Genomic DNA, 12,578 nt, shown 5'->3' with positions numbered 1-12,578 from the left:
TCAGGACTCCAACAACAGCAACAATACACTCTTTGCAAGGCTCCCAATTCTGGAAACCTCATTAATTAGAGCAACCAAAAGACAGTGCAACTTGAAGTCTCAGATCTTTTATGATCTAGGTAGTGATTTTGTGCATGACTAGGTTTAGTTCTCCCACTCAGGAGACTACAAGAAATCACTAAAGGATTTCACACCCATCTTAAAAAGAAAGCCCTCCCACTCTCCCTGAAACCAGTTTGCGATTACATGGTCAATGAGCAACCCACAAATGGGTAACCTACACCAATGCACAAGATTTAGCAGGTGGTTAAGAAAATAATCTGCCACTCATTTATCTTTTATATCCCTCCAATAATCCCTGGGTTTCAAGGACAAATGGTTTTAAAAGCTGATTCATGTAGTTCTTTTTCACAGCCTCTTTTCCCAATAGAGTAGCAACCTAGTTTCCATTTGAATAATTATTCAGGTGTGGCCAACTGAGTGTCAGGTAAAAATTTCACTCATTCTAAGTCAAATTGTGCTGAAACAGACATGTATCACACACATAGGAAATGTGTACTGTCCTCAGCATCAAAATTCCCATAATTAGGAACCTTCAATAACGTAACTATCTTTTCGTTTATTCAGGTATTTACCTAGGGCCTGCTTTGTGCCAGGCGCTACTCTGTAAACACTAGGGACAGAAACCTTGACTTCAGTGAGTTCTCATTCTGTGGGGAATCTACTGGCATTCAGCTTTTACTATATGCATCACGTCCACACAGAGATATAAATATAATGGAAATATCTCACCAACTATTTATGCATATCACTCAAACATCCTGAATGGAATCTTCCCTTAAATTTTAAACATTAACAAGACTGAGTAAAAACTGACTCCCTAAGAGTTTCAACTGTATCCTATTTTTAAATTCCTATTCTTCAAAATCCCTTCATTGGGGGGGGGGTAAGATACAAATCTTAGTTTAATTTTAAAGATAAATATTACTGCACATAGGAAAAAACATTTCTTGGAGATATCTACAAGATCAATAAACGGTTTAGTCATTTCCACCTACTCATTCCTTAAATAAACACTAATTCACCCAATAAGTTCAAATGGTATGGGGGGCTGAGGGGAGGGAGGAAAAGTGAAGACAGACAATAAGCCCATGCAAATAAGCAAAGTCGATTTAGTTAGATGTAGGTCATATTCAATGCCAGGAAGGAAACCTAAATCTCAGCTGCAACAAATGTTACAAGAAACAAACTACAACCTAGGTTATCCACAAACATAGTTAACAGATCAACATCAAAAGTTTCTGTAGATTGATTTTAAGACTTTCAGACATTAAGTAGGAGATTCTGGATAGCACACTAGGAACTGAGCAAGTTTTTAACTTTCTAGAGAAGATAAAGATCACCGCTGATTTAGCAGTACTGTGGGATCAGATTTTTGATTATATATAGAATGATCACTCAGCCTATTATCCAACTGGACATTTTTTAAGAGAGAAAGGGGGTGTTTTACTCATTCCAGAATTGGCACAAATTAGGACTTTTCTCCAGGGCAAACAAGGACAATATGGTTACCTGAATTACATACCACATCTAATGTTTAACTAGTCTAGAGTATTCTAGTCCAGAGTATTTTTCAGTTCCAGATGGATTTAAATTATAAGTTATAGCCCAGTAAAAGGTGTAAATTAGGGAATCGGGCGGTAGCACAGTGGGTTAAGTGCAGGTGGTGCAAGGACCGGAATAAGGATCCCAGTTCAAGCCCCCCGGCTCCCCACCTGCAGGGGAGTTGCTTCACAGGTGGTGAAGCAGGTCCGCAGGTGTCTCTCTTTCTCTCCCTGTCTTCCCCGCCTCTCTCCATTTGTCCTAGTCAACAACGACGACATCAATAACAACAATAATAATAACAATAAAACAGCAAGGGCAACAAAAGAGAATATTGAAAAATACATATCTAAATTATAATTTGGATTATATAAACAAATTTCATACTAAGTTTAAGGACTCATCTCATGCTATATACATATATCGTATACAAAATTAGTTTCAGATGATTATAGAGACCTCAATGTGCAACGATGAAACAGAAAAGATAATCAAAATCTCTATAGGGAGTCGGGCGGTAGCACAGCAGGTTAAACGCAGGCGGCTCAAAACTCAAGGACCGGAGTAAGGACCCCCGGGCTCCCCACCTGCAGGGCAGTCGCTTCACAGGTGGTGAAGCAGGTCTGCAAGTTTCTGTCTTTCTCTCCCCCTCTCTCCATTTCTCTGTTCTATCCAACAACGACAACAATAACTACAACAGTAAAAAAACAAGGGCAACAAAAGTGAGTAAATCAATAAATTAAAAAAAAAAATCTCTATAACCTTAGGGTAGGAAAACAAATTCCTTGAGAGAGATTAAAAAAAAAAAAAAGAAAAAAAAACAAACATGAGTATAAATGAAAAAATACAGCCCTATATTAAAACGAGTGTATCAGTTCAAGAAAGCATTAATGGAAAAAGTCACCCACAACACACCTAATCCAGTAAAGGATTCATATACAGAACACCAAACTCTACAAATAAAGACATGAATTTCTCAAGAAAAAAGGGCAAAAGATTTCACAGGTATTACATAAAATAGGATTCCAAATGATCAAGTCTATGAAAAAAGGGGGCTGGGTTGTGGCTTACCTGGTTGAGTGCACATGTTACAATGTGCAAAGACCTGGGTTCAAGCCCCCAGTCCCCACCTGCAAAGGGAAAGCTTTGCTTATAGTGAAGCACTGGTGCAGGTGTCTCTGTCTCTCTCTCTCTATCACCCCCTTTCCTGTTGATTTCTGGCTGTTTATCCAATAACTAAATAAAGATAATATATGAAAAAAGAATATTTAAAAATGTTCGTTAGTAATTAGGGAGAATGAAATAGCTTACAGTCACATAACCTACCAGATTGGTTAAATTAAAATATCTGACATTAAATGTTGGGTGGGGGTGAATGAATGAAGATGCAGATGGAAAGAGGCTTCTGAGATGCTGGCAATGTCTAGCTTGTTGGGGGTAGTGGTAATGACAATGTTCTTTGTTTAAAGTTTTTCATTTTAGAGGCAGGGATATAGTTCACCTGGTAAAATACACAACTTATTGTGTGTGAGGTCCTGGGTTCAAGTACCATGAATGACCAGACTGAAGCTCTATGGATGCTGAAGCAGTGCTATGGTCTCTCTCCTCCCTCCCTCTAAATAAGAAATGAAAATCTGTGGGAGGTGGCACAGTGGATAAGGCATTGGACTTTCAAGCATGAGGTCCTGAGTTCAGTCTCCGGCAGCACATGTACCAGAGTGATGTCTGGTTCTTTCTCTCTCCTATCATTTCTCATGAATCAATAAATAAAATTAAAAAAAAAAAATAATAATAATAAAGAAAATCTAGGCCTGGCAAACCCAGAGTTTATTTTCATGTGCTGCATGAAAGAAAAACAGGAACAAGGTAACATTTTCAAAAATTTCACTTTTTATCTCCTTTTAATAGACATGGTTATATTTCTTTAATGAAAAGATTTATTATATGAAAGAACTAAAACATTCTGGCACATGAGATGCCAGGGATCAAACTGAGGACCCCCATAGTTATATAAATCCAGCTGCTTTGTCTCCTACATCTTCCATACTATGTGGTTATATTTTACAATTAAGGAAAAAAAGTCTTCCCAAGGAGTGAAAAGGTGGGGTGTGTGTGTAGGCCAGGAAGTAGCACAGCAGCTGAAGCATTCCACTTAAAATGTAAAAAGAAGCCTCTATTCCCACAATGACCTTGGGTCCATACTCCCAGAGGGATAAAGAATGGGAAAGCTATCAGGGGAGGGGATGGGAGGGGATGGGATACGGAGAGCTGGTGGTGGAACTGTGTGGAGTTGTACCCTCTTATCTTATGGTTTTGTTAATGTCTCCTTTTTTAAACAAATAAAAAAAAGAAGCTTTTATGCCTGAGGCTCCAAAGTCCCAGTCAATCCCCTATATCACCATAAGCTAGAGCTGAGCAGTGCTCTGGTATAAGACAAGAAAAAGTAAAAAGCGTGGCGCAGTGGATAAAGCTTTGGACTCTCAAGCATGAGGTTCTGAGTTCAATCCCTGGCAGCACATGTACCAGAGTGATGTCTGCTTCTTTCTCCTCCTATCTCATTAATAAACAAATAAAATCCTAAAAAAAAAAAAAGAAAAGAAAAAAGTAAAAAGCATGAAGTCCCAAGTTCAATCCCGGGCATCATATATGCCAGAGTGGTGCTCTTGTGTGTGTTCTCTCACTTCCTTTGTTCATAAATAAATATTTCAGAATAAATTTCATATATAACTTTCATTGCTGAACACAATATTTAACAAGTGCACCCGGGATACAAGAAGCATATTATGTTTCGTATTTGATTTTAACTGCCACAGGCTAATTAAATGCTTAATAATTCTAGAAGTGGTCAAAAAGTTTCTAAAATGGGGGTGGTGGATAAATAGCATAATGGTTATGCAAAGAGACTCTCATACCTGATGCTCCAAAGTCCTGGGTTCAATCCCCCATACCACCATCAGGCAGAGCTGAACAGTGCTCTGGTTAAAAAGTTTCTAAAATGGCGGGTCATTAAGACATGCTAGGTTAAAAACAAACATACAAAAGCCATTCTAGTTTCTTGCCTAAAGGGTATATCCACAGACTTGTGAAAGGCTGGATTTATAAATCTTTGGGATGTATGAAAAAAAATTTGTTGAGAAGATAAGAAGCAAAAGTATTAGGTCAGCAAGATAGGTCACCTGTTTAGCATGCCTGCTTTGTCAGGTGCACAGCCACGGTTTGAGCCCAGGCCCCACCCATTACAGGTGAGGAAGCATCAGTGCTGTGGTTATCTTTGTCTCTCTTCTGTCTCTGAAACATCAGCCCAGAGCAGTGAAACCCCAATGACAAGAAGAGAAGGGAGAAAATAGTATAACAGTATAAAAACAGTACTGCTAACTCAATCACTACACTCACTTGCAAGACACCTTAAATGCAGTTTACATAAATCAATGGTTTCTTTAAAATTATTCACGTCTTCAATCAATGTGGAATCACCTGGAATTCTCCAGAGAATTTTTTTCCCCATAAAAACTGTAACAGTATATACCTAAATATTCATGGGCTGGAGGAATGAGAGAAGAAAAGGAAACGGTGATAAAAATAATTTCACATTCCCTTCCACCATGAATGCTATTCAAAAGCACTCACCAGACTATCCCAAAATATGCCAGTAAGTGTTTGACATCATGAAGTGGCTTTCCCGACAGGCGAAAAAAAGCAACGTTTTCCCTGCCAGTTAAGAAAAATGTTCTGCCCTATCATGGTATTCATTTCCTAGCACATGTATTTGGAAAAAAAAAAGAAAGAAAGAAAGATCACTTTAGCTTGCTTTCCTCTCCCAAGCTCGTAAAACTGCTTTTAAGATCAGGAACTAAAGTTTATTTTCTTCCTGGTTTTCTTGGCGCTGCGAAGGCTCAGCACGTGTGAACGGAAACAAAACCCACAGACAGATGATGCGAAATGTTAAACACGGGGGAAGGGCACCCCCAACCCTCGGCCCCACACCCAGCCAGCTCCTGGACAAGGGTCCTGCCTGCAACAAGCTTGATCCCTCCTCCCTACCTGGGGCCCCAGGAGCTGGATCGACGAGAAAGCAGCAGCAGCAGCAGCTTTCTTTCATTTTTTAAAAAATGAGACAGTTGCACAACGAGGGGGTGGGGTTGGGGGTGACTCCGGCTTCACAGGTAAACATCAAACCCAGGGCGCCGGAATGGTTGGCATCGCCAAAAGCGAACCCACAAACTTTGGGCCGCGACTGCCTGCTCCCAGCTTCACCTGAGGAATATATCGTCACCGACTGAAACCCAGACCCTGAAGAACCAAACACACCGGAGCCAAACTCCAAACACGGAGGAAAGGTGCGGGGCGGGGCGGGGTGGGGTGGGAGAATCAAATCAAATAAAGCAAAATTTGCTTCGAATCCTCCAGGCTTTGTCTTGTGATTAAAAGACAGACAGAACCACCGAATTTCCGACTTGGAAGACACGGACCTCTCCGTGTTCTCCCGTCGGTGCTCGGGACTTCACGGCCGCCCCGCCCGCCCGGGGCTCTCGGCGCCGAGTTCCCGGATTGAAGGCGCGGAGCTCCCGGGAGGAAGCCGGCTGAGGGGGGGGGAGGCCGCGGCCCGCCCCGCGACGCCGGGACCGGGGGGCGGGGGGCAGGGAGCGGCCGCCTGAGGGGGTGCCGGGCTGGGGGGCTGGCAGGGAGGGAGCCGGGGGGTCGCGGCCCCAGCCCCAGCCCCCAGCCGCCCCGCGTACCTTTGGCGAGGGCTACGGTGGAGTTCTCGGTGTCGATGGTGTACAGGATGCCCTCGTAGCGGATCTCCGCCTTGGAGATAAGGCTGATCTTGCTGCCGATGTAAGGGGTGCCCCCACTCATGGCGCCGCCGCCACTCCCGGCCGCTCGCACACAGGCAGATCCCACGCCGTCGTCGCCGCCCCGCACACCCGCTCGTCCCGCCGGCGCCTACAGCAGCCGCCAGAGAGCCAACATGGCGGCGGCGCCGGCTCCGCTACCCTCCCCCAGCCTCCCGCCCTCTGGCCGCGGCGCGGCGGCGGCGGAGGCAGCAGCGGCGACGGGCGCGGGGCACGCTGGGCCGGCGAGGCGGCGCTCTCGCGAGAGTCGGTCGCTGCTGGTGGCTCCGGCTTTCTCCGCGGCCTTGAGGCTGTGGCGCGGCGTAGGTCGTGCGGCCTTTAAAGAGAAGAGAGGCGAGGGGCAGTGGGCTGGAGTGCAGGCTCAGGCGTCCCTGCTGACCACAGCAGCGGCCTTGGCTATTGCCAGACCCGTTGTTCCTGTTCTGAGTTCCCATGTCTTAGCAAACGCCAGTGTCTCTGACCTGGACCTGGGAAGTAACATACCTTTCTCCAAATACCCTATATTCAGGGTAACCGAGTCTCTCGTGAAGCTATCACAGTCTATTTCAACATCCACAGCTGAACAAATCTCCCCACTTTTCCCCTTTGTTGCTTTTGCAGCTGGGACTGGGTTCAGCACTTTCAGCTGGTTTCGCCATGTCAGAAGGCTTTCAAAGCCATGGTATTTGCTACTTTGATTATTTTTGAGAATAGATTGTATTCAGTTTTTATATGTGTTGTAAACAATAGCCTCAGCTGCTACAATCTGCAACTTTGTGGCTAAAGCCATATATATATATATATATATATATATATATATATAAATATATATATATATATATATATATATATTTTTTTTTTTACCAGAGCATTGCTCAGTTCTGGTTTACGGGGAGCGTGGGATTGAACCTGGAACCCTCAGGTATAATGGTGTTAGCATAACCATTGTGTTTTCTCCCTCACCCCCAGATTTCCCTTCTTAACCTAATCTTTCTCAGTTCCCACTGAGGTAACAGGTATCATTAACTCAACTGCACATCCCTGGAGTAATTGTTAACTGCACAACCCCACACCTGTTTTGAGGGCAGATTATGCAAATCCAACTATAGACTAAATCATGAATCTAGCACTTTTCACCATTCCTATCTCTAATCCTCTGTAAATTGTGGCTGGTAAGGTGACACAGTGGATAAACATTTGATTTTAAAGCATAAGGTGCCCAAGTTCAACCCCTAGATTCTCTGCCTTTCTCTTGTTAATAAATAAATCTAAATAAAATAAAAATAAGTCCTCATTACTCTGGCCAGGATTCTTCTGCGTTTGCCCCTAGAAATTGACTATTTTCCCTTTTGTTGCCCTTGTAGTTATTATTGTTGTTGTTATTGATGTCATTGTTAGATAGGACAGAAATAAATGGAGAGAGGAGGGGAAGACAGAGAGGGGGAGAGAAAAATAGACACCTGCAGACCTGCTTCACCGCCTGTGAAACGACCCCCCCTGCAGGTGAGGAACCCCGGGGCTCGAACCGGTATCCCTACGCCGGTCCTTGCGCTTCGCGCCATGTGCGCTTAACCCGCTGAGCTACCACCCTCCCAGAAATTGACTCTTAACAACGGGACCAGAGGCATATCGTTTTAAGATTTAAATCAGTGGGCTGGGAGGTGGCACAGTGGGATAAAGCATTGAACTCTCAACCATAAAGTCCTGAGTTTGATCCCCGGCAGTATATGTATCCATAGAGTCCCGAGTTCGATCCCTGGCAGCATATGTATCAGAGTGATGTCTGGTTCCTTCCTCCTATCTTTCTCATGAATAAATAAATACATTATTTTAAAAAATCAAATCAGATTGTTCCTCTACTCAATACTCTCCGTGGTGATCTCATACTACACATTGGAAGCCACATTCTTCATTTGGTTCTAGGACATACAGTAAGTTAGCTCTCTGGTACCACATTTCCTCATTCAGAGCAGTTGCCGAGAACTTTGACACTGCATTCAGATCTCTGCTCAAATGTCATGTCCAGAGAGGACTTTCCTTAAAGTCTTTTAAAAAAACAAAACAAAAACAAACAAACACAGAGGGAGTCAGGTGGTAGCGGCGGGTTAAACGCAAGGACCGGAAGGACCAGCTAAGAATCCAGGTTCAAGTCCCCCCGTCGCTTCACAAGGGGTGAAGCAGGTCTGCAGGTGTCTTATCTTTCTCTCTCCCTCTCTGTCTCCCCTCCTCTCTGTCCTATACAACAATGATGACAACAATAATAACTACAACAATAAGAAAACAAGGGCAACAAAAGGAAATAAATAAATAAAAACAAACAAAACACATCACTCTACGTCCCCTTACTCTACGTTTTTTTCTTCATAGCATTTCTTTCTGTCCATACTATGTCTTTAATTAATGTTTTGTGTGTATGTGTGTCTTCTTCACTAGCATATAAATTCTTTGACTAAGGCTGAATGGTCAAGACCTAGAACCTAGCACAAGGCAACTGCTCTGTAAAGTGCTGCGTAAATGAGTAGATAGATGAAGGTGGAAAACTGGCAGGATCTTTAGTGATCTGAGTGAACAATTGGTGAGAAGCCTGGCAACATTGACAGGGCAGCGAGAGAAGACTAGAAGCTATGTTGAAGCTAGTTCCTTCAAAGGAAGCCTATGAAATATGAGACTGTTGGAAGCCATGCCATTTTTTTTTCTGTTTTTCTGTGCAAACATGCATTATGACATTTCTTGACAATTCAAAGCAGTCTTCAGTACAAGGTTCCTACTAGAAAACTGAATCATTTCTTTAATTATCTTTATTTCTTTGATAAACAGCCAGAAATTGAAAGGGGGAGATAGAGAGAAAGAGGGACTTCCAGGAGGCTTGGCCATGTAATAACTAGGACCAAATCACCTCTCCTCCCAAGACAACAAATAAATAAAACAAGAGACCCTACTGAAGTCATAATCTACAGCTGAAAGTTCTGCAGCCTCAGGTGGGTACTCGCATGCGGTTGGAGCAAAAAAGGGGGCGTGGGCACAGGTTGAAGGACAGCAAAGTCAAATCAGAGCTCTGAGTGGCCCAGGTGCTGAACTGCCCCATTTAGGCAATTTCACTTTAAGTGCAGCAAGCAACATTGTTCCTAGTGCCATAAGAAAAGAGACGGGCATAAAACCTCTCAGTCTTCGACTCAGGGGGGCTTTAGCCTTCTGAATTTAAGTCAAGGACACAACATAAAACAGGGCATTTGTGACCTTGAGACAACCCAAAGCAAACACCCTCCCCCCTCCATCCCACCCCCTGGAGATCATTACAAACAAGAGAAACCTAGAGATCACAGTAGCACCACCTGCTGGCCACCAATAACCAGCACAAAAAAATGTGCAAGCAGAGAAACAGAACTATACAACCAATTATGCTGTATCAGCCAGACAGAAGTGAAACAGAGGAAATCCAAGGAATTACAGATTTAGAGAGACTGTGAGACAGATTACACAGAGCTCATTATGAGGACTCTCCAAGAAATTAAGCAAGAATTAAAAGAGCATATTACTATGGAATTAAAAAACATGAGTGAGAAACTTATAATAGAGATTACTAAGAATCTACAGATCTTGAAAGAAGAACTTTTGTCGGAACTACAGGGAGTGACACCCTAACTGCAATCCATGCCAGGTAGAAGGCTTAGGAAGTAGACCCACATATTCAGAAGAAACCATCTCCAATCTAGAAGATACAGCAAGCCCACTCTTTCAATTCAAAGATGAGGGAGAGGAATGGTTTAGAAAGACTGAAGCAACTCTCTGTGAAATTGCAGACTCCATCAAAAGAGCGAATATAAGAATGATAGATATATCTGAAGAGGAGGACAAGGCCAAAGGCCCAGAGGCAAGGAGAGAGTGAAATGACATACTCAAATTTCTAAAGGAGAGGGAATTCTAGCCATAAATATTGTATCCTGCAAAGTTATCCTTTAAATATGAGGGGGAAATAAAGGTTTTCTCAAATATTCAAGAACTAAGGGAATTTGCCAACTACTGAACTGAGTCCCACAAGAAAGGAGGAAGCAAAGGAATGCATGTCCCAAACACCAAGTTGCAGAGGCTACCATGACACCAACCTGGCTCCTGCAGACAGATGACCTCACTAATGTACTCTGAAACCCCACCTCTCCAAGGCCCTGCCCCAGTAAGGAAAGATAGGGACAGGCTGGGAGTATGGATCAACCTGTGAATGCCCATGTCCATTGGAGAAGCAATTACAGAAACCAGACCTCCCACCTTCTGCATCCCATAATGACTCTGGGTCCATGCTCCCAGAGAGATAAAGAATAGGAATGCTTCTAATGGAGCGGATGGGTTATGGAACTCTGGTGGTGGGAAATGAGTGGAATTTCACCCCTCTGTCAATATTTTGTTTTTTTTTAAATTTTACAAATAAATTAAATTTTTTAAAAAAAGAGAGGGAGGGAGAAAGACACCTGCAGTCCTGCTTCGCTGCTTGTGAAGCTTTTCCCCTGCAGGTGGGGACTGGGGGCTTGAACCCAGGTCCTTGTGCATTGTAACATGTACATTCCACCAGGTGCACCACCACCTGGCCCTGAAAATTGAATTCTTATTTCGCCTCTTTCCTCACTCTTTCAAGTCTGAAACCTAGCTTACATTCTCATCTATGCTGAGTGACAAGTTGATGATTTGCAAACTTACATCTTCATTCCAGATCTCCCAGTTTTTTTAAAAAAGATTTTATTTGTTAATGAGAAAGAGAGAAAGAACCAGACATCACTCTGGTACATGTGCTACCAGAGATAAAACTCAGGGCCTCATGCTTGAGAGCCCAATGCTTTATCACTATGCCTCCTCTGGACCACCAAATCTTCCAATTTGAAGGATCAAAGTAATTACTAGATGTAATTGTTTGAGTACTCTACAAGCATCTCCTACTCAAAACATTCAAAATTATCTGAATTTACCACCCCCCCCATCCAAATAAATCCTTTATCCTTGTTCTCCAACAATGAACCCAGGACTCACTCTGTTGTCCAGCTCTGAAGTCAGTCATCCTTCTCTGTCTACACCAAATCAACCACCAATCTTGTTGATTGTATTTCATGTTTTGCAATTTATGGTTTCCTGCAGCAGGAGCTATAGCTCGCATGCACACACACACACACACACACACACACACACACACACACACACACGACACAACAGTGACTCTCCAATGTAGAGATGCTAGAAAAAGGTTGGCAAATGTGACACTTTTCACTTCCATAACTTGTACCAAACCCCATGTTGCTTACAAATCATTGTTATGGTAAGTATGGTGGCTTAGTGGTAGAAGCATAGAGCTTGAAGTCCCAAGCTTAATTCTGGTATCATGTATATGAGAGGAATGCACTGGTTTTTTCTAAATAGTTTGTAGAAGAGTCAGCCTGAGCTGGGGAGACAGCATAATGCCTATGTAAAAAGACTTTCATGGGGGTCAGGCAGTAGCGCAGCGGGTTAAGCTCACGTGGGGCAAAGTGCCAGGACCAGCGTAAGGACCTGGGTTCTAGCCCCAGGCTCCCACCTGCAGGGGAGTCATTTCACAAGCGGTGAAGCAGATCTGTAGGCATCTGTCTTTCCCTCCCCCTCTCTGTCTTCCCCTCCTCTCTCCATTTCTCTCTGTCCTATCCAACAATGATGACATAAATAAGAACAAGAGCAACAAGAAAGGGAAAGAAAATAAAAAAAAAAGAAGATAAAGAAAAAGACTTTCATGAAAAAAAAGAAAAAGACTTTCATGCCTGAGGCACCAAAGGTCCCAAATTCAATCCCCAGTAGCACAATAAGCCAGAGCTGAGCAATGCTCTGGTAAGAAAATTAAAAAGAAAAAAGAATTGGGTGGGGGTATAGCATAATGGTTATGCAAAGAGACTTTCATGCCTGAGGCTCTCAAGTCCCAGGTTCAATTCCCCACACCACCATAAACCAGAGCTGAACAGTGCTCTGGTTAAAAAAAAAAAAAAAAAATTAAATCAGCCTACAGGAAAAATACAAAATAATCTCTCCCTCCACTGAATGTTTTCAGCTGCAACAGAAGCTCTAGAACGTCTACACTTCTTCTTCTTCTAGCGTTTGCCCTCTACACTGAAATGATGAAACAGTGGACATTTGTTT

General features: G+C 43.1%; 1 protein-coding gene across 3 annotated transcripts in view; it reads right to left on the bottom strand.

The window, feature by feature from the left end:
• Positions 1-6,646, bottom strand: part of LSM14A (LSM14A mRNA processing body assembly factor) — a 51,987-nt gene extending 45,341 nt beyond the window's left edge. For 2 of the 3 annotated variants that reach the window (XM_060185683.1, XM_016195358.2), the window contains exon 1: positions 6,339-6,614. In XM_060185683.1, coding sequence (XP_060041666.1) covers positions 6,339-6,459 — 121 coding nt within the window. In that variant the 5' untranslated portion in view covers positions 6,460-6,614. Of the gene's footprint in view, positions 1-6,338 lie in introns of all 3 variants that reach the window. The other variant, XM_007539480.2, reaches the window with a different exon arrangement.
• Between the last annotated feature and the right edge of the window lie 5,932 nt (positions 6,647-12,578).

The sequence above is a fragment of the Erinaceus europaeus genome, chromosome 2 (genome assembly GCF_950295315.1).
Source record: "Erinaceus europaeus chromosome 2, mEriEur2.1, whole genome shotgun sequence".
Lineage (NCBI taxonomy): Eukaryota > Metazoa > Chordata > Mammalia > Eulipotyphla > Erinaceidae > Erinaceus > Erinaceus europaeus.
The sequence above is the reverse complement of the archived record's forward strand: the minus strand, read 5'-3'. Positions and strand labels throughout refer to the sequence as shown.